Source organism: Pelobates fuscus, chromosome 13 (assembly GCF_036172605.1).
Source record: "Pelobates fuscus isolate aPelFus1 chromosome 13, aPelFus1.pri, whole genome shotgun sequence".
Taxonomy (NCBI): domain Eukaryota; kingdom Metazoa; phylum Chordata; class Amphibia; order Anura; family Pelobatidae; genus Pelobates; species Pelobates fuscus.
This window is the reverse complement of record NC_086329.1, coordinates 25,619,393-25,641,642: the sequence shown is the minus strand read 5'-3', so window position 1 is coordinate 25,641,642 and position 22,250 is coordinate 25,619,393. Positions and strand designations below refer to the sequence as shown.

At 42.5% G+C, this 22,250-nt stretch overlaps 1 protein-coding gene across 1 annotated transcript; it reads left to right on the top strand.

Moving 5' to 3' along the window:
- Positions 1 to 66: 66 nt before the first annotated feature.
- LOC134583465 (uncharacterized) lies at positions 67 to 20,481 on the top strand. Its single transcript, XM_063440394.1, has 8 exons — positions 67 to 226; positions 2,382 to 2,503; positions 4,341 to 4,479; positions 4,746 to 4,867; positions 6,275 to 6,385; positions 6,670 to 6,776; positions 7,777 to 7,867; positions 20,048 to 20,481. The coding sequence occupies exons 1-8, from the start codon at positions 130 to 132 to the stop codon at positions 20,162 to 20,164; spliced, it is 906 nt and encodes a 301-aa protein (XP_063296464.1). The 5' UTR covers positions 67 to 129; the 3' UTR covers positions 20,165 to 20,481.
- The last annotated feature ends 1,769 nt before the right edge of the window (positions 20,482 to 22,250 follow it).

Below are 22,250 nucleotides of genomic sequence, written 5' to 3'. Positions count from 1 at the left end.
TTCTATCCACCCGGATCTCTATGGTAGCGCCGCCATCTTTGTACACCCAAAAAAAAAAAAAAAAAAAAAGAATTCCATCTGTACACACAGAGAGTTTGTGATGAGAGCTGAGCGTTTTTGGTACATGGGATGGACTTTACTGAAGCCCAGAATGCTATCCTCGGACTTTTGGGAAACGTGTCTGTGGACGCTTTACCTAAAATTATCCATTGGATGAGAGCAAGCAGTAAGCTATAATAGCATGTCTCTTTTTATATGTTTGTGCAGATGGGAGATCTAATAAGACCTGCTGTATGATAATTTAATTATTATTTTTTTGCATTTAAAGCACTCTATTAATGTATTTTTTTTATTTATTTTATTTTTATCCATTTTCAGCACTCTATTAATTTCAGCTTATTGGTTTCCTGATATATATATATATCTTATTCTATTTACATGTTCATTTACATGTCTTTGAAATAAATAATTTATATTATGTTTGGCAAGCACTAAATGTGTCAAAATATTGCAAAGTTAAAGTGTGCTAGTTATGCTTAAATAAGATTATACTACACAAAATTCCACCTATATGTTGTTCTGGCAGAGAATGTAGAGAATAGAATATATTGGGGGGGGGAGGGGGGTTGTTAAAATTATGATCCCGCTTAGCCTGTTATTTCTGCGCATAGTGGTTGTGCTGGTGCCCTCTACGCCAACAATTCAATGGTGAGAACAGGAGAACACTCTTCCAGACATTCTTCTGGTCTCCATTGAAGCAATTAAAATACATGTGATATCCCTCTGGCAAGAACATCTTGCTTTTTGATAAAGAAGTATAGCAGTTCTTTCCCTCCTCCCCTGGCCCATAGTGTTCTTTCCCCCCCTGTACCATAGTGTTCTTTTCTCTCCCCCCCCCCCCCCCCCCCCCCCCATGTAATCATTAGTATCTTTCATTGTGATATATAATCATCTGAATTGTTAATGCAAGCATGTCTGTTAAACTATGAACTACAAATGAAAAAATATATAAATTTTTTTTTTTTTAAACAAATTTAGCAAATTTTACCTGTTTTCGGCCGAAATGGGATAGGCCCATTTTCAGCCGAAATTTCGGTGCATCCCACATACTTATATGGAGGATCATGCAGGATCTCACTTAGACCACTGTGTTGTATTCTCGTGCATGCGCGAGAGTACAACAATAATGCTAGCTCCTGACAAATGAAGTGAGGGAAGTTAAAGAAAGAACCAAAGGAAGGATAGCAGGACTCTCCATCGAAAGCTTCCTTAGTCTTCTACCCCCAGGCTACTGCACACCAAGTGGACATGTTATTTTTAGGGGTCTCTGCAAAATGTCTGCTCTACAGGGACACTACAATCACTCAGACCACTTGATCTCAATGTAGTGGTATGGGTGCAGTGGCCCTGTCTTTTTAACCCTGCAATGGAAAACACTGTATTCTTATTTTTAGAAATAAATGTTTTCATTGCAGGGTTAAGTCCACCTCCAGTGGAGGTTTTTCTACGAGGAAGCTTGAGTGTATGCAGCACTCACAGCTCCATGCACATTAGGTCCCCAATGCTTATCTATGAGAAGCATTCGATCGGTCCACAAGCTCAAAGCCTCTCATTGCAGAAAACGTATATTATTTGTCCAACTATACAGCATGGGCTAAGCTTTTTAACTTCCTTATTATGTCATCTGCAGTTGTATGAAAAATATCTAGACCTCTTAGTACCATAATCACTACAGTAAGCTGGAGTGTCCCTTTTATTCTTGCAAGGTATAAACTCCAAGCCTAAATCTTATTCTTCAGAGGTGCCATGATCCCAGGCTAAAACTGTTTTATTAAAGGGTTAATCCAAGCACCATGACCTCTTCAGTGATTTGAAGTGGTGATGGTGATTGGAGTCTGTATATGCAGTACTTCAGGATTAACCCCTTAAGGACCAAACTTCTGGAATAAAATGGAATAATGACATGTCACACACGTCATGTGTCCTTAAGGGGTTAAACACTGCACTAATGGATTTTAACCTATTTGGTGACGGAGTTGTAACTCCACCTCCAGCAGTCTGATTGGGGGGTTATTAGCCGGCCTGAAACTCTAGTCAATTCTGTACAAATTTTCATGATTGCTTTTAGATTGGATTGGCTTCTGCAGCTCTGCAGAAATTGGAAGCGGGCCACCAGCACTAAAAGGAACCTCAGAGCCTAGCAGCACCCCAGGTACGAGGGTAAACAATTGATATATGGTTTGCCTCTTACTGGGGAACCGGGCCGGGTACTCCTGACATTATAACAAACAGCGGGCTGTACTGTTCAAGCGTTAGTATTATATTTTGCTTGTAATAGGCATGTGTAATATATCTGAACTTTTAATTTTTTTATTTTGTAGGTGACTTTGAAGACTTCATCATTAGCAACAATGATGTAATACTGAGAAGTATTTCAGAGGACTTACGAAGCAGCTTACCTGTGGATGCGATGGTTAGCTCAGAGAGTCAAGCAATTCAAACTGTGAGATATTATTTTAAACCTCGAAATCATGTTTTTAAGAAACCAGTCTATTTACACTGCCTCTTTATATGTTTATTTTTTTTATATGAATCATTGTCCAATTCTTCTATTTCTTCAGTTCCCCATAGTATTCGTAAAGGATCCCTCCTGCTGAAATGGTTATCGTGCCAGGAGTACTCTGGCCTCCTCCCAGTGTGAATGGTTTGACAATCTACCTGAGGTCCAATGGGTGGCAGTAAACTCTTCCACTGGCGCCTGTTAGCTCCCCTGACATTCTGCGGTACAGAGGAAGAGGTTATTGGAGCCTGGCATACCCTAGCCAAACACATCGCAAATTTGTTTAACTACTTGCAATGAAAGGACGCTACCAGTGTAACCCAGGCACCATAACCACAATAACAGGCTGTAGCTTTTAGAGGGCTTGGATTGTTCCTCTAATTGGACATTCAGGACTGAGCATTATAACCACTATCACTAACATGAATAGTCCTAGAATACTGTCCTACACATTTCCCTATATTATTATTATTATTATTATTATTGCCATTTATATAGCGCCAACAGATTCCATAGCGCTTTACAATATTATGAGAGCGGGGATGTAACTATAAATAGAACAATTACAAGAAAACTTACAGGAACAATAGGTTGAAGAGGACCCTGCTCAAACGAGCTTACAGTCTATCGGTGGTGGGGTATAAGACACGTTAGGACAGGAAATAGCAATCAAATAGGGTGGGAGTGAAGCAGAGCTGGAGGAGAGAGTAAAGCACTGCCCTATAGGACAGAGCATGAGACAGGTATGTAAGGTAGAGGTTACTCTGGGAGGTCATAAGCTTTCCTGAAGAGATGGGTTTTAAGGCTCTTCTTAAATGATTGAAGACTAGGGGAGAGTCTGATGGCGGTAGGCAGGCTATTCCATAGGAAAGGAGCCACTCGCGAGAGGTCCTGCAAGCGCGAGTTGGCCGTACGGGTGCGAGCAGCGGTCAGGAGGTGGTCATGGGTAGAGCGGTGGGAACGAGGAGGGGCATACCTATGGATCATTGAGGAGATATAAGAGGGGCTAGAATTGTTCAGTGCTTCAAATGTATGGGTTAGTACTTTGAATTGACTCCTATAGGATACAGGGAGCCAATGTAAGGACTGGCAGAGGGGTGATGTGTGAGTGGACCGACTGGATAGGAAAATCAGTCTAGCTGCAGCATTCATTACAGACTGTAGCAGGGCAATACGGCTTTTGGGGAGACCAATCAGGAGAGTGTTACAGTAATCCATGCGGGAAATTACTAGAGCATGGACAAGCAACTTGGTCACATCTTTTTTGAGTTGGAACCTACAGGATTTGGCAACAAACTGGATGTGAGGCCAGAGTCAAGTATGACGCCAATACAGCGTGCTTGCAAGGATGGACTTATGTGGATATCACTGACTTGAAGGGAGAGCGAGAGAGGAGGATCAGTATTAGGAGGAGGAAAGACAATGAGTTCAGTTTTAGAGAGATTGAGTTTCAGAAAGCGTGAGGACATCCAGTCAGAGATGGAAGAAAGGCAAGCAGTGACACGTTGCAGGACGGCAGGGGAGAGGTCCAGGGAGCAGAGATATATCTGGGTGTCATGAATGAAGTCAGTAGGAAGGGTCAAGTGGGAGCTGCAGATTAACATGAAAATAGAGCAGACAAAGGAATGAAAAGGTACGTTTGCAGAGATGGTGTTTTGAGTTTCCCTTTAATGTTGGTTAATATTAGTCTGTGTAAGTATGCATCCCTACTTCGTGCCTGCCTCTGACCATCCTTTGCACCGCATCCCAATTCCCTTTACTTCACCGTATTTCATTTCAGATTCAGAATCTCAAGCAGCCAACTCTTCACGTCGATGCTTTCCTTTATGACGATGAGACTGTTGATACCTTGTGCAACGAGGGGAAGATGAGTCGTAACTATTGTTTATCTTGCGGTTCTACACATACTGCAGCCATTGGTAAGTTACTGTATATTACAGACGCCCATTCATCTTAAACCAGTCCTTTTCATTAACCCAGTCTGTCCGTTATACCATTAATTATTAATATAGTTTATACTGTTATAGATAAACAGCCACATTACCTTTTTTGATTCACTTTCAAATGACTCGTTTTTAGGCTACATACTATTTTTTTAGACTATACTTTAAACAAAACGTAAATACCTTTTTGATCTTGCTGAACATATTAGTACTACATCACTAACATTCTTTTTTATATATAGATTTTTTGTCCCATTCTTTTTCTCTTCTGGAGCTCAAGTTTCTTTTCCAACATGTGTTACCTGACTTGACTGGGAAGACATTAATAGATGTTGGTTCAAGACTTGGTGCTGTCCTGTATGCGGTAAAGAATTGTGACTTCTATATTTCTTTTTTTTTCCCTGCACCCATCCTACCTTGCCAATGACATGTTCCTAATACAGTTTGGTTTGGTTCTGATTTCTACAGTGAGGATTTAGGAACAAATTGACCCGGTTCCTTGCATGTTATGAAGAATTTAGACCTTTCTGGTTCTTTAACCCCTTAAGAACCAAACTTCTGGAATAAAAGAGAATCATGACATGTCACACATGTCGTGTGTCCTTAAGGGGTTAAATATATCTCATAGCTGTGTTCTTTCACTGTACATCTGGCTAGGCTATAACTCGCGTATTTCATACTTTGTTCCCACTGATGATATTGGGACTACCGAACATCTCTACTGATCTCAGCTTATTGTTGTTCTACTACTGTGTATTCAACCATAATACACTTGTACTTAGACATTGAGCCAGCTACCTTCTCATGCCACCAGCTGGTAAATATGGGAAATCCTTACATAAGGCACCCTTTAAACTATTCAGCATATCCACATGGTACTAGGCATTGAACATTAGATCTCATGCAGTATTTAGGGAGAAACCTACTCTGTGAACTAGTTAAAAAGATACTGTAAGCGCCAAAACAACTCTAGCTTAATGAAGCGATTTAGAGATCATGCCCCGCACGGTCGATGCTCAATTCTCTGCCATTTAAAAGTTGAATTTGTGCATTCATTCAGCCAGAGTCACACCTCCACTGACCCACACAGCCTTCACAGGGGAAAAAAAAGCTGTTGTTTTTTTTTTTTCCCAGTCTGATCTTACAGCAAAGAGTGTTCATTTCAGACGTTCTTAGCTCCAGCTCTGCTAATTGAATTTTAATCTCACATAGGAGACTGTTGCAGGCTATTAACAGAGAAGGAAATAAGACATTCCAAATGAATCACACTGTGCAGTACGGGAAGTTTAACAATTAGATCTTTTTTTCTGGAAGTGTGTAGAAAGGCTGTGTGAGTCACAGCCATTATGTTGTGGCTAGGGACGCATAAATAGAGAATTAAATGGTGAGACTGCAAGTGGCATAATCTAAACACAAAAAACACTTCAACATGCTAAAGTTATTTTGGTGGTTAGAGTGTCCTTTTAACTAGAAAATCCCACATTTCCTTGACTAATAAAAATACCATCGCCATCTGAAGCATTTTTCAGGGTTATTTTCCAAACCTGTTATACCTTTTCGAGTTCTGTTCCTGTCAAACCAAAGCCATTTTTGTGCCATTCGATCTACTACACACAATACAAAATGACCACATATTACTCATCATATCCAATACATACCCCATCTCTGCGTGCCATTTTTTACAGATATGACAAAAGCATGGACTCCTATCTCCGTTGTGGTTTTGTTGCAGTTGAGGTACATTGTTGTGTTTTGTTTGTTGTATTTTTAGGGTTATGTGTATAGCTCAGCCAATCATTTATATGGAGTGGAAATTAATGCTGAATTTTGTGATCTGCAAGAGAAAACAATACAGAAATATCAGTTTTCGGACAGAATCAAGGTAATAGTTCAACATAAACAATCATTGATATAGATACGCTTGTCGGGCTTCTTGGTAACTAAATTAACTTAATAGAGTGAAGGTTGATAATGTATTGTTGAGAAATACAGGAAAAATTTAAATATTATCATAAACATTCTCTGTAATTGGTTTAAAAAAACCTGCACCATTCTCTCACACTTTCAGTTCTATACTGCCACCATTGTACAGTGCCGCTGAATTTCTTGGCAATTTATAAATAATATTAATAATAATCGGTTTTCTCTTCTATGTCCCCCCCACAGGTATACCAGTCGGACATATGCAGTCAGAAGTCCCTTCTTCAAGATGCAGATGTGGTTGTCTTAAATAATGTGTTTGAATATTTTCTCGAGAAAGAAAACCAATTGAAGTAATTTTCACTATTTGTAAATCTATTATATGTTAATGAAGATTTGTCCCCTACAAACTTAGCTCAGGAGCATGTTACGGTTCAATAATTTTGAGATGATCTATTTTATTTATTCAATTATTTATTTATTTTTCCACGTTACAGTTCCTGAAACCCCGTAGTACAGAGGGAGGTATTATTGCACATTAATCAGTGTTTATTATATGATTACAAGCATGGCCAATAAACAGTCATTTGTAGTGTATTGACAGGATATCCTAGTCAAAAATAATGTACCTACTTGTTTTCATTGTGTCTAAATTTTGCAATTAGTGCATCATTTCCCCTCAATTAACTATTCGTACATAAAATACTTACGTGTTTGCACTGATGGATGTATATCTGTATAAGTAATCCGTGTTTATATCTGTTGGGAACATGTGAGCTACTGTAAATAGAGATTATCTTTTAGAATGCAGTGTTCGATTTCTCGTGAACCTGTAGCTGCATGTACGTGAACCATACTAATAAAGGGACCTGTACATTCAGTTGGTTAAAAATAATTATTCAGAGCTGTGAAGAGCTGCCGACCGTTATATTGTGTGCGTGCGCGCAGGCCTCATTCATTTTTGTATTTAAATTACTGGGCATGTGTTTTTTGAGACACTGCACATGTGTACGCTCAAAGATTCTCCAGTAGAAAGAAAATGGGAGATCTGGGAATGACTGATGTATCTCACCCACTTCCTGGTTTAAACAGATGTTATTGCAGGTGGCTCAGTAGCCAGTGATTTGCGGCACAGAAATAGTAGACTGGCTTATAAAACATGACGAGGACCACTTTGTGCACGTTAACTTTCAAAATGTATTTCTATGGTTTTTCTTTACACCTGCACTCGGCTCTTTTCTTTTTTTATGACCCAATTCACTCTAATAGTAAAATGCAGGACATTTTCCTTTAAAATTTATATTTTGATATTTCTAATTTATTAATATCTTTTTTTTTTTTTTTTTTTTTAAGAGCATGGGCTTTTCTGAATGAGAACTTAAGGAAGAGAGGAACCCTTTTAGTGACTGTACCAAGCTTGAAGGAATCTCTGGGAAAGTTACAGGTGTGTAATGTTTGGTTGGTATAATTTGGCCTGTAAACAGATGTCATTTTATTTTTTGTTTGCGTAATACAATTGACAATTCTTCTGTGCTGTACTTCATTTTTAATATGTAAGCATGTAAGCTTCTTTGATTCTTACTGGTTTAGGAAGCTCCACTGTCCCTGTCTTGTGATATTTGATTGATAATCTGTAATTTGTGGGAGATTTACATTTTAAATTAAAGGGACATTATAGTCAGCAGAGCAACTACAGCTGTAAGTAGTTGTTCTGGTGTGTATAGTATGTCCCTGCAGACATTTGAATGTAAACACTGCATTTTCAGAGAAAAGGCAGTGTTCACATTACTGCCTAGTAACACCTCTACTGACAGCCACTCAGATGGCCGCTAGAGGTGTTATGGTACTTTTTGAAAGTAAACCAAAATGTTCAAAGTCTATCTGTTCCTGTCCAAATCAATAAAATTAAATTGCGTATATACGCTGAAGTAATTAAGTCTGACACACGAGGTTCAGGTTAAAATAACTTCGAGAAAGTTTATTGGCAAGTGAAGAAAAAGCGGGCGCGCAGGCCCTTTTAAGAGGCATTTTGCATCATCATTGATTATTAGAATATCAGCAAATAAACATCATCAATTGGATTAATTGTTAAGTGACGGGGTTAGTGTCTTACCTATTGGTTCGTAAAATTAAGAGGTTAGTCCCGTGCCCACCCATCAGAGGTGGGATTATTCTGGACACGGGTGGGGGACAAGGGGGTCCTAAGCGTCATTTTACACGGTCAATGATATCAGGCTTTATGTCCAGGTGCAAGGTCTCTTATGAATAGAACATTTCATTACTACTGTGTTCTGTGGCCTTCAAACTGTACTATCTTACAAGCTCTAAGGAGTAGCCAGCAAGTCTTAAGGAGTAGCCAGCACCTCCTGGTACTTGTCCTTGAAGGAAACACGGTCTTTGTCTACTGTATTAATTGGGTTGAGAAGTTCAGTCACGTAATGTAGTTTTAAAATGAACAAGTTAAGTCATGAGGACAAAATGGAGGATTGAAGAAGTCAGGTTAGGAGGACAAAATGGAGGACGAAGTCACAGTATAAAGTTAAAATGGAGTTAGTACAATAATTCAATACAAGTACAATAAAGATTTTTAATAATTCCACATCAGTCCCCCCTATGAAATGTTAGATTCTAAGAGATAAAACTTTATTATATTAGTATCAGAAGACGTGTTAACCCAAAGGCACAGAAACCCCGTGGCCGCTAGCTAGGTGTTAATGCAAAGTGCAAGGCTGTCCCTAGATCTGACCCTAATAGGCTAACCATCCGTCAGTATGGCTCTCGAACGCTTCACACCCAAGGGTATCCCATGGCAGCTAACCCACCACTTCTCCACATGGGGCCTTTACCATTCACTGACAGATGCTGTCCCTGAGCTAGTCCCTTCCTAGAATTCCTGCACTTTATCAACAAAAGGGAATGTTTGTAGCGGCAGACAGGGTGAGTTGATGTCTTGGAATTCTTGGTCATCAACTTCGAGATGGGTCAAAGTGGGTGCTGCTTGGTCAACAGTCTTCATGAGGGATTTTCTCAGACATGGGAGGACACAACAAAAGAGAAGAGCAAAAATAAAAATAAAAATTAGTATAGCCATACCAATCTGTATTAAAGCCTTTTGCCATCCTGTCATCCAACCAAACCATCTTTCCCAGGGATCTTTTATCCCCGAATTCCTTTTTAACTCTTCAGACAGGTCATTTAATTTTTCTATAGCTAGTGTGACTTTACCATTAGGGCCTGTGTTTTCTGGGATGTAGGTACAACATGTCATAGTGTCGGGCAAAATCTTACAAACCCCTCCTTTTTCGGCTAAGATCATATCTAGGGCCATTCTATTCTGGAAAGTCATTTGGGATGTGGCCTGCAACTGTTCGGCCAACCCCTGGAGGGCGTCTCTGGTGTAATTGACAAAACGCTGTTGATTATAATAAATGTAATTTATCCAATTTAGATTCTTGTTTGCGGTAACTATGGTAAAAATTGATTCAAATCCTGCAGCAACTTCATCCCTAGCTTTAAACTCATTGGGCACCCCCCTGGGCACTCCAATGGCATCAATATATACATGAGGATCAAAACTTCCTTTCACTGGGGCGTCACGTTTAACCTTAGTGTGGCTGAACTCATGGGTGTTGAGGTGTGTGTCAGAAATAATATGTATAGGCATAATGGCCTTAGTCAAAGTACACTCTCCCCACCATTCTGTGTCCATTCTGGATCTTAGCTGTAAATCCCCACACAACCAATAAATGTCCCCTAGTGACCTAGTGTGATGTTGCAGCAAACGTACAGGGACAGTTCTGTATGTAGCACAATAGCCTTTGGAAAAGTTACCTACAAATTTACCAATACCATCGTACATGGCATAGCAAGTGTAATTACCTTTATATACGGTAATACCATCAGGGGGTTTGACGTCTTTGGCTAGAAGAGGATACTCCTTTGTCCATGCAATACATATGGACCTGTTAAAATTATAGTGATAGGCAAAAAGGCTTAAAACACATTCTTCTATATCTACGGGTAGGATTAAAGGTACGGTACCCAGGTGAGGCCGGGCACCTCCACACACATAACATGCGGTTCTATTATGCTTATTAGCATTATATTTCATCCATTCTAACCATAAATTTACATCATTAAAACCTGTTTCAGCGGCCATGGTATCTTCAAAAGTGGGGTTAGCAATGGCCATCATGTCCTGAAAGGTCTGGATATGGGGTTTTAATGGGTTAGGGACCATATGGGTGGCCCCTTGCCACTCAGAAGAGTTGCACATATCTTTGAGGTAGAAATGCCCTAATTTCTGGTAGGAACCCCTTTTCCAGTACATTCCCATCACATACTGGTCTGCATCTGTTGGGCTTGGGTGCTCAATGTTAAGGATTAATTTCATTGGTGTGCTCCCCCCAGGCTTTCTCAAAGTCATTCTCTGGAGAAGCGATCTACCACGATCATCTACTTTAGCTATGGCACTTTTTGGTTTGTAACCCCAGGCAGGCCCGGCATTCCACCCCGCCGCCCCCCAATGGTCACAATTGTGCCCCCATTGCTTGTCAACTACACAAACATATGGGTCTTTCGAATGAGGGATATCTCTATAGATGCTCTGGATTTGTGGTGTGGGAAATGGGCATTCTACAATATCACAGTAGTCAAAGGTATAAGTAGCCACCTGGGTGCATGATGAATTATACCAGAAGGTGTACCCACTAATGTCTTTGGTAATGGCTACTTGCTGGGCCTTCATAAGGCTAATTAAGGGGAAGATGTACCAGAGATACATGTTTGTGCGATATTCGCCTCCTCTGGGGCAGGAGATTTCTTGCAGTGGGAAGCGTGGATCCAATTTGGCCTACCGGCCAATTTGACGGAGGTTGCGGTAATCAGGAGAACTTGGAATGGACCGTCAAATCTCGGTTCTAGGGTATTTTTCCGCACAAACTTCTTAACCAGGACCCAATCTCCGGGGAGTAGGTTATGGGAACCTGTATCCAATTCGGGATCTGGAATTGAAGAGAAAACTTGGGCATGTATTTTGTTTAGGACATTTGCAAGTTCAGTTACATAGTCTACTAAAACATCTGATTGGAGTTGCAACTGCTGCGGATAATAACAACCTAGTCTGGGTGCTGTCCCAAATAGAACCTCATATGGGGACAGTGAATGCTTCCCTCTAGGTGTGTGCCTAACACTGAATAGAGCTATTGGTAGGCTTTCTGGCCAGGGCATCTTTGTTTCTTGTGACATTTTTAACATTCTGGTTTTTAGAGTGCCATTCATGCGCTCCACTTTACCACTACTTTGTGGGTGGTAAGGGGTATGGAAGGCTAGAGTCACCCCTAGAGCAGTCCAAATTTCTTTAGTCACAGTTGCTGTAAAGGCTGGGCCTTGATCACTCTCAATGACTTCTGGGAGTCCGAATCTGCATACAATATCTGTAATTAGGCGCTTTGCGGTTGTCTTTGCAGTGATATTGGCCACTGGGTAGGCTTCTGGCCAGCCTGAGAACATGTCCACTATTACTAGTGCATATTCATGGGGCCCACTCTTGGGCATTTGGATGTGGTCAATTTGAATTCGTTGGAAGGGGTACATGGGCTTTGCCAGGTTCTTTGCAGGCACCTTGACTGGTCTTCCCGGGTTGCATTTTGCACAAATAACACAGGCTTTGCAGAAGTTGCTTATCAATGTTGTGATTCCGGGTGCTTCATAATACTTCTGTATGAGGGCGGCCATCAGTTCTTTTGACAGGTGTGCAGGCCCATGTGCCCATTGGACCACTGCTGGGTATAAATTTCTGGGAAGACAAAATTTGAAGTTGTTGTAATATATTCCGTCCTTTTGGACAGCTCCTTTCTTTTTCCATTTCTGGATTTCCTCAGGAGTGACTGCAGCTTGTTGTTCTTGTAAGATTCGCAAATCAGTAGGAAGAGTTTGCAAAGCAAAAATAGGGACTTCTTCTTCTTCTTCTTCTTCTTGTCCGGACACTTCTTCATCCACTTCCTGCAGATCCCTGGCCGCTAACTTAGCAGCTTGATCAGCCAAATGGTTGCCCTTTGCTTCATCTGTATCCAATTTCCCATGGGCCTTAACTTTCAAAACGGCCACTTCTTTGGGGAGTAGGAGGGCATCCATTAGCTCCTTGATTGCAGTGCTGTGTTTGACTGGTGTACCGGCGGTGGTAAGAAATCCTCTAGTCTTCCAAATTAGGCCGAAGTCATGTGCCACACCCAGAGCATATCTTGAATCTGTATAGATGTTGGCACGTTTTCCTTCGGAAATTTTGCATGCTGAAGTCAGAGCCTGTAATTCAGCTTCTTGCGCAGACATTGCTGGCGGTAAGGATGATGATTTAATGACTTCATCTGTTGTGGTTACGGCATATCCTGTGTGATATGTTCCTCCTTCATCGGCATATCTCGATCCGTCCACAAACAGGGTAAAATCCGGATCTGGTAATGGGTTCTCATGCACAGTTGGTAAGTGCACTGTTTCCATTTTCATCTGTTCAAAACAGTCATGAGGTGTTTCTGGGTCATAATCATTCTTTATGACCAGATCTTGGAATTCCTTTTCCAGGAAATGGCGTGGCCATGCTTCTAGAAGGTCAGTTGTTGGGTATTTGACAATACCATTTTCCTGTAGCTGTTCTTCGTTCATGGTGGCCCATAGTTTTGCCATGGGCCCAAGATCATTCCATGACCTTGTCTTCAACTTGGTAACAGGAATATGTGGGATAGCAGTATCCCAATGACGGTAAAGGTAGTTAAGTTGTTGAGGTAGCTGGATCAAGACCATGCTATTGCCTTCAGAGTCACAATAGAAGTCTTGTGCAGTGAGCTTTACATCGGTCCGGTGGTAAAGCTCATCTTCATAGCAAGGTTCAGGAGTAATGTTCGGTTTGTACCACATGGTGCAGAAGGCGTGATCTGGGCCTTCACAGAGAGGTTTTTCGCCTTCATAAAATGTCAAATGTGGATGCATGACTTTCTTGATACATCCACAGAGCAGGTGAATGTAGGTTTCATCCGTGATAAATCCATAATAGATACCCCCCTCAGGGAGTGGAAGAAGAGTGGACGGATTAAGCACTTGACATCTTTGTATGGAAATGTTGTCAGGCAAAAGAAGATGACACTGTAAGCGCAGATGTCTGGCTGGAGACACGTGCTTGAGCTGGACTTGGTTGATGATGGCAGAAATGTCATGAGGGGCCAAAACAACCAGAGGGTGGCCAAGGACCAGGTCTGAGGTTCTTTCTATGAGTTCTCTCGCAGCAAAAACAGCCCTGAGACAGGAAGGAGTCCCTCTGGCCACAATGTCCAGTTGACATGAGAAATATCCAATAGGCCTCTGGCGGCCTCTTGAGTCATTAGTTTGGGTGAGGACTCCTGTAGCATGGCCTTGTCTTTCAGAGACGAATAATTTGAAAGGTTTGGAGTAGTCAGGTAGGCCCAAGGCAGGAGCTGAAGCAATGGCACGTTTTAAAGCATCGAAATTGTCCAGGGCGTCATTGGTCAGACAAAACGGGTCAGACTTAAGAGCGTCATAGAGAGGTTGCATAAGCAGAGAGGCTTCTGGGATCCATGCTCTGCAGTAGGAAATGAGGCCTAGGAAGGCATGAAGAGACTTTGAAGTCCTCGGAGGTGGAATGTCCAGAACAGCTCTTACCCGGTCCCGAGTAAGATGTCTGGTACCTTGAGATAGGCAATGTCCAAGGAAGATCACTGAAGATTGACAGAATTGTAGCTTGATGAGTGAAGCTTTGCATCCCTGTTCTGCCAAATAGGAAAGAAGACTGATTGAACACCTTTCAGTAGTGGGAATATCATCTCCACACAGCAGTAGATCATCCACATACTGAAGTAGGACAACTTCTGGGTGCTCAGCTTGCCATGGGTCAAGGATGGTGCCCATGGCCTTAGCAAATTGACTTGGAGAATTTTGTGCCCCTTGGGGCATGACAGTCCAGGTATACTGTTGCATTTCATGAGTGAAAGCAAACAGGTATTGACAGGATGGGTCCAGTGGGACACTGAAAAAGGCATTGGCCAGGTCAATAACTGTGAAGAATTTTGCAGATGGTGGGACTCCGGAGAGCAGAGTATGAGGATTTGGTACAAGAGGGGTGTCTAGGACGGTAGCTTCATTAACAGCACGGAGATCCTGAACCATCCTGTACTTCTCTGGCTCACCCTTTGGAGTTTTCTTTTTCACAGGAAATAACGGGGTGTTGCATTCAGATTTACATTTGACAAGGGCACCCTTCCCCAAGAGTGCCTTGATGTGGACAGAAATTGCAGCAGACTGTGCTGGTTTTAATGGATATTGTGGTTTTCTTGGTAACTTAGCTCCTGAAATAAGCTTTACCACCACAGGGGGAACATTTAGGTGACCTATGTCCTCTGGGCCTGAGGACCATAACTTAGCGGGCACCTGTGTTTTTAATTCCTCTGGGAAATTGGACCTTAATTCTGCTGCCTCCTCACGGGGCTTTTCTATATGCAGCATCAGAGGCAAAGAGCATAGGGCTGAAGTGTCTGATACAGACAGAGGTGTAAACATTTCTACCTGCCCATCCGGGGTAAAGGTGATGGATGCTTGCAGGCGTGAGAGAACATCAGCACCTAACAGGTTAATGGGGCATGTGGAGGATACTACAAAGCGAGCAAGCAGGCTAGAGCCAACTCGTAGTGGAGTTGTTAAAGGGCTACGTCTTGGCTGGCCATCCACTCCAACACAAGAGACATCAATACTGGACAGGAAGGATGGGTCTGGCAGGTCTTGTTCTCGTAGAACACTACGGGCTGCACCTGTGTCAACTAGAAATGTAGTAGGATGGTCTTCAATGGGCAAAGTCACTGTGGCAAGTGGCCCTCCCTTATCCCCTGTAGACGCTGCCATTACAGGGATTACAGACACAGGCTTGCCAGTTTCCTAATCATCTGGTTCTTCAATAATTGGAATCTTTTTCTCGGTCTTGGGGCCTGGGGCAGATTTAGAGAACTTTCTGGGTGCCCCAGGTTCCTTTTTAGGTTCCGGACAATCACTTCTGTAGTGTCCCTGAGCCCCACAATTAAAACAAGTTACATCCTCTAGCTTGGCACCCTTGGTGCCAGAGGTGATGGGGGTAGCGCGGGCCACCATGAGTGGAGCTGGATTGGGTCTTCTTGGGGTCTGAACAGATTCCAGACCTCTAGCAACTAAAAGCAGGGTATCCAAGGGAACAACCTTGTATTCAGGACGTGCAGCAATGATTCCCTTGCGTATAGAGTCTTTAACACCTTGGACAAACGCACCTGACAGCATTTGTGAATGAATCTTGTCAGTAAGATCAAACCCCAAATCTGTGAACATTTGATACAGCCTTGCATGAAACCTTTCCACTGATTCTCCTTTATCTTGAATAACATCAGTAAGGCCAGCAGCCTGATCCGCAAGTTTGTCCTTAGCCCATTCTCTTAATTGGGTGCAAAAAGTTACTCCGGAGGGGTAATCAACGTCACTGCCGAGCAGATCCGTACTGAGGTGTCGGGCCATGCTTGGCCAATATGCATCCCCTGCTTTTATAGCACAAATGCTCAGTAGATCACGCCATGCTGCGGAATAAGTCTTTTGAATTTGAACTATCCCTCGGTAGAAGGGCATAGGCTGTTTTTCTGGGTCAGGGAGTGATTTCATTAGAGCACTAGCTTGAGTGGGATTGAAAGCAACATATTTAGGAGGGGCCTGTTCTCCCCGACCCTTGTGGCCAAAGGGGTCATCGATAGAACGATGAGTTGGGGCTCCCGCGGCAAGCTCCGATGAGACATGGGACACCCTGTCCATCTCGTCATCATCGAATTCTATGATATTGGCTCTTTTGCGTGGTGCAGGGCCTGAATGAGGTGAAAGGATCGGTGGTTGGGAACGAGCCCCAGATGCAGGGGTGGCTAGCGAGTCATAACCTGGGGATAGGTAGTCACCGGGAATTACCGGCATCAGGGCCGAACTGGGGGCCGCCATATTGGTGGCCGGAGAAGGTACTACATTAGGGTTAAGGGAAGAAGTGGCGGCCATGTTGGAAGAGGGCACATCCGGGGCAGACTGTGCCGGACTGGGCATGACCGGAACCTGGGGCGTGGCTTGGGGAGTGGGGAGTGGATATCCGGGATAGGGCAGGGCCATGGGATATGGGAAGGGGTAGGGCCAGGCTGGGGAGGGGAAGGAGGTGGGGTATTGAGCTGGGGTGGAGATGGGAGGGAACGGAGAGGGATTGGTAGGGGTGGGTGTAGAGGGAGGAGCCGGGGCAAGGGCGGAGGAGGTGGTTAGTTGGGTGGAAGAAGAGAGGAGGGGGTCATGAACAGAGAGAGAGTGTAGGGCAGGAATGGCAGATGAAATGTTAGGGGAAAGTATAGCAGGTAGCGTAGGGATGGATGAGGATGATGGGAATGTTAAAGATGGGGCAGGGGAAAAGAAAGATCCATCAGAATTCAGGACCGGGCAGACAGGGGAGGTGATGGGATGGGTATTGGGAGTGGGGAACATAGTCAGCTGGCTATCACTAATTGCTGACTGAACCTTGGGGATAGACATTCCCTGGGCGCCGGTTTTGGGCGCTGGCTGAGGATAGACCCCAGCAACACAATTATTATGATACACAAACAATTTCACACCTTTGTGATTTATCTCTTCCTCAACCCAACCTTCTAGCTGAATAGCCTTCGCTACTCTATACCATGCTTCAGCAGTCTTTAATAAACCATTATCTGTAAGTTTGCCTTTCTTTTCTGTCAGTAACCTACGCCAACTTTCTGGTTGCAATCTTCCACATGTCGGTACAGCAATTCTACATACTTTTGCAATCTTTTCAACACCTTTAACCATTTCCTCACCCTCTCTGTCTTCGACTAAATCACATGCTAACCAGCCCTTACTGGGCTTGCTTAAATCCTGTCCCATAATCCCTTTACCCCTATACCAGCGTCCTAGATATAGGGAGAGAGAAGGAAAACTGAACAAGAACGTCTACAATGCTCGACTGCCACCCGAGAATCGTGGGACTTTCTCAGGTGCGTCTTCCCAAAACGTAGACTAGTCACTGAATCCGCCTACCCGGGGTGGTAGACACGGATTGGAGCGAGGTGAGAAGTGTGTGACCAATCACTTCTCTTTCAAGAGAAATGGGAGTGGATAGTATAATAATATAGGAAGTTTAGAAAAGATGAAAGGCAAGGAAAAATCCTTAGAGACAGACACAGGAGTTCATGAGACTCCTAATAAAACAGACAAGACAACAATACAATTGAAATACAGTGCATGCATTACAGTTCAAATAAAATCAACAATAATCCCTTTCCTTCTACATGTGCTTACTCCAAAGTCACCTTTCTCAACCTCGTAGTGTCCCCGCTCGGAGAACGACTTTCATAAGTCTCACTACCAGCGGCCAAGGATAACAGCTAACACCGGTCCGAAATCCTTTCCAGCCTCCCTCTACTCTGCAGTCCACAAGAATGTGGCCACGTCTATCCTCACTCCCGTAGTGCCCCTATAAAACCCACTTATAAGTCTCACTACCACGTGATGCGAAAAACAAGCAATACCTGCCTGAATTCCCCCAGGAAACAAAGTCCCCTGCCACAAGGCTAAGTCTCCTACCACGATTAAATAATCAGTGGACCTTCAGCTCAACTAGAGCCGAAGGGTCCGGGTCAGGACGTCCCCAACTCAACTAGAGCTGGATGGTCCGGGTCAGGACGTCCCCAACTCAACTAGAGCTGGATAGTCCGAACGCGCACAGTGAAGCTAGCTAGGCTATCAAAGTGACACAAACTTGGATCACAGGAAACTATGATTCTACACAGATCCCACAGTTCCACAAACTTCTTTTTCCTTACAGCCACAGCCACGAGGCTCCTAAAAGAAGTAAACAGGCAAAGAAGACCCCCCAGGAACACATCCACGGGTCAACCCCTCTTTTTCCTTACAACCACAGCACCGTGGTTCCTAAAAGAGGTAAAACAGGCAACAGAAGACCCCCCAGGAACACATCCACGGGTCAACCCCCCTTTATCCCAAAAGGGGTAAAATACAAACAGATAGACAGACACACAGAAGACCCAGGCAAGTCCCCTCAGGTCCACCCCCCTTTATCCCAAAAAGGGGAAAACAAGCAAGACAGAACCCCAGGCAAATCCCCTGCAGGTCCACCCCCCCTTTATCTCAAAATGGGGAAACAGGCAAACAATTCAAACACAATTCAAACACACCCAGGCAACAGATAGACTAAAATGCAGGTAAACAAGTGAGTAACGAGACACCGGGCAAGATATTACCTGTCTTTGATGTCCTCCCGGGAAGCAGTCACAGACACGTGGACGGGTCAATCAAAGGGGCCGGAACGTACCGGTGGCTCTGCAGAAGTCTCTACCGTGTATCTGGAGGTGATCAATCTCCCTTCCTTCCCCCTGGATTCCTCCGTCCACCCTTGTCTTCCTTAGGACGGCTCACCGGCCGGACATAGCCCGATGCCCCACGTTGGGCGCCAAGTTGTTATGGTACTTTTTGAAAGTAAACCAAAATGTTCAAAGTCTATCTGTTCCTGTCCAAATCAATAAAATTAAATTGCGTATATACGCTGAAGTAATTAAGTCTGACACACGAGGTTCAGGTTAAAATAACTTCGAGAAAGTTTATTGGCAAGTGAAGAAAAAGCGGGCGCGCAGGCCCTTTTAAGAGGCATTTTGCGTCATCATTGATTATTAGAATATCAGCAAATAAACATCATCAATTGGATTAATTGTTAAGTGACGGGGTTAGTGTCTTACCTATTGGTTCGTAAAATTAAGAGGTTAGTCCCGTGCCCACCCATCAGAGGTGGGATTATTCTGGACACGGGTGGGGGACAAGGGGGTCCTAAGCGTCATTTTACACGGTCAATGATATCAGGCTTTATGTCCAGGTGCAAGGTCTCTTATGAATAGAACATTTCATTACTACTGTGTTCTGTGGCCTTCAAACTGTACTATCTTACAAGCTCTAAGGAGTAGCCAGCAAGTCTTAAGGAGTAGCCAGCACCTCCTGGTACTTGTCCTTGAAGGAAACACGGTCTTTGTCTACTGTATTAATTGGGTTGAGAAGTTCAGTCACGTAATGTAGTTTTAAAATGAACAAGTTAAGTCATGAGGACAAAATGGAGGATTGAAGAAGTCAGGTTAGGAGGACAAAATGGAGGACGAAGTCACAGTATAAAGTTAAAATGGAGTTAGTACAATAATTCAATACAAGTACAATAAAGATTTTTAATAATTCCACATCAGAGGTGCTTCCTGAGTCAGTGCTAGACAACGGGCAGCATTGACGTTCAGCGTCTCCACGCTCTGCATTGATTCAGTTCGTCTCTATGAGGAGATGCTTATTGGTGCGATACCCTCCCAAATGATTTCCTGTGGGAAAGAAATGGATTGGCTGAGATCATCAGTGTTGATGATCTCAGCCAAGGGGGCGGAGTGTGGGCGGGACCTGGAAAAAGGTGAGTAAAAAAAAAAAGACTAGTACAACTGAACAATAATAGTGAAGTATAAAGAACAATTTGCTTACTACCTATTATATTCACACTGTCTTTACTGTGTTTCATTTCCAGATGAATATTGATTTAGGTCATTGGGTGGAAGAAATTGATTTGCACACAAACGTCTATTTAGGAGAAGAATTGGATCAGCAAGCACTGAATGACATTCATCTCTACGCCGTCCGATAGCAGTGGTTCTAATGTAGCTGGTTTTTGGTTTGGGACAGTTTGGTCAACTTAGAAATACAGTAAGCCTCAGGGACACTACATATTATTTATTTACATGGGGCTGTGTATCCTACTTTAGGACTCCTCAACCTTTTACAGCTGACCGCCACTACTATCAGGTTTACGTAAACCAAGTGCCCCTGAAATTAAACTTTTAAGCCAAAACATATTCCCTTGTAGCAACTATTTAGCATCAAATTCACATATACAATGCAGGCAGATTTTACTCAAAATACACAGTGTTTGGTTAATATTTTACTTGCAAAAAATACACCAGAATTGAGATAAAAGTGTAAAATAAAATGCATGGCAAATCATGTATTAATGTCATTTTTCTAAATTCTACAATATAATTGTATCCCCTTTTTAGAGACATGCATTTGAAAACAAGGTGGCAAAATAGTCTGCCCAGGCATTTTAAGTTTGGTGGTGCTTGGGATTTTCCAGACAAGCCGTCTGCACTCTAGTGGATAACGGGGACTGTTTTCCAGGCTATAACTTAAAAAATGGGGGCCTCTTCCACTCGCTAAGATTCTATAACAGGAAAGCAGAGTTTAATGTGATCTAGCATTTGTTCTGCAATAAAGTCTTGTGAATGATACTGAATTTGCAACAGGTTGTGGTCTGATGTTTAAATAACAGTATAGATCTACTGGGAATTGATATGAGAACAAACCGTGACTCACCTGGCCCATCGCATGAATTTAAAGCTCGGCTCTTGTAGTTGTCTATGCCAGGCGTCTGTTGGGCACCACTGGCTTGGGGACTCAGCCCATATATTCAGTGAAATAAATACTCAATAAACCCCTTACAGGAGTAGCCAAGGACACACTGCAACTCTCAGGAATATATAAAAAAATACAACCAAACCAACAAGTTTTTGAGTAGTGGGAAGTTTTATTCCAAACCTTCTTCCAGTTCTGGGTGAAACTTACTCATATTGACAGTTAGTTCTCACTCTGGTTTGTTGCAAATGTTAAGCCTAGATTAACAGTGACCAGCAGAAAACAGGCTTATTCATTAAAGTGGGAATTAACCTGGTAATGGCAGGTTTTAGGCCAAAATAGTCCAAGTCAGCCATGTGTCAAGCTCAGCTATTTTGTCCTATAGTTTGCAATTCTGTGGTGGATTCAATTAAATTACCAATTTTGTGATTAACCCTCAAAGTCTTTAAAGGGACATTCCACTGCCCAAATACCAAAAAAATAAAATAAAAAAAATACCGTTTATTAGATGTACCCACATAGAAAACGTGAATGCATTTACTTATGCATTTTTTTTACAGCGCTTATATATAACTTATATATAAAAAACTTTTTCAAAAGTTGCAGATCTGTTGTCTGAAGCCTTTGCAAGCCTTCCACTTCTTCTACTGCCCAGACATTCTGTGTCTGTCCAATCACAGACTTCCCAGTGCAGCTCAATGAGAAGTCTTTGCAAGGCAGGTGCTCTGAACAATCGCTCCCTCCTGAGTTTAGCCCAAACTGACAGATGTGGAATTTTCTAATCAAAGAGAGATATTATTTTCAAAAAAGGCTTGGATGATTTTAAAAAAAAAAAATATATATATATATATATATTTTTTTTTTTTAAACTAGAATATTCAAGGATATAATTAACATGTATATGAACAGGTTGTTGATGCACAGAGAACTCTAATTACTACTATGGAGTCAATCAGCATTCCCCCCCCCCCTCCTCCCCCTTTTTTTTGTGGCAAAATTGGCTATTGCTTAAAATGTGGGTGTTTTGCCTTATTTTGGATCAACATCATACAAATATGTGTTTTAAAGGTTGGACTCAAGTCTTTTTTTTTCAACCTAGATTACAATGTAACTTATTTCTTTAAATGCCACACAAACTGCATTACATGTTTGAGACCGTACTACTGCAATTTCAGTCTCTGGAGTCATTTAATAAGTTAATTTGTATTCTAGATATACCCACCAATCATTTGGGGTATATCTTCTAATTGGTGATCTTTATTTTGTATTTGGTCAGTGGAGTGTCCCTTTAAAGTACATTATCTGCTGAGAAAATTGCATTC

Coding starts and splice junctions, on each gene's coding strand:
- LOC134583465 (XM_063440394.1), top strand. CDS start 130: ATGGACTTTACTGAAGCCCAGAATGCTATCCTCGGACTTTTGGGAAAC. Junction 2,504..4,340: donor AGAGTCAAGCAATTCAAACT/GTGAGATATTAT, acceptor ATTTCATTTCAG/ATTCAGAATCTCAAGCAGCC. Junction 6,386..6,669: donor AGTTTTCGGACAGAATCAAG/GTAATAGTTCAA, acceptor TCCCCCCCACAG/GTATACCAGTCGGACATATG.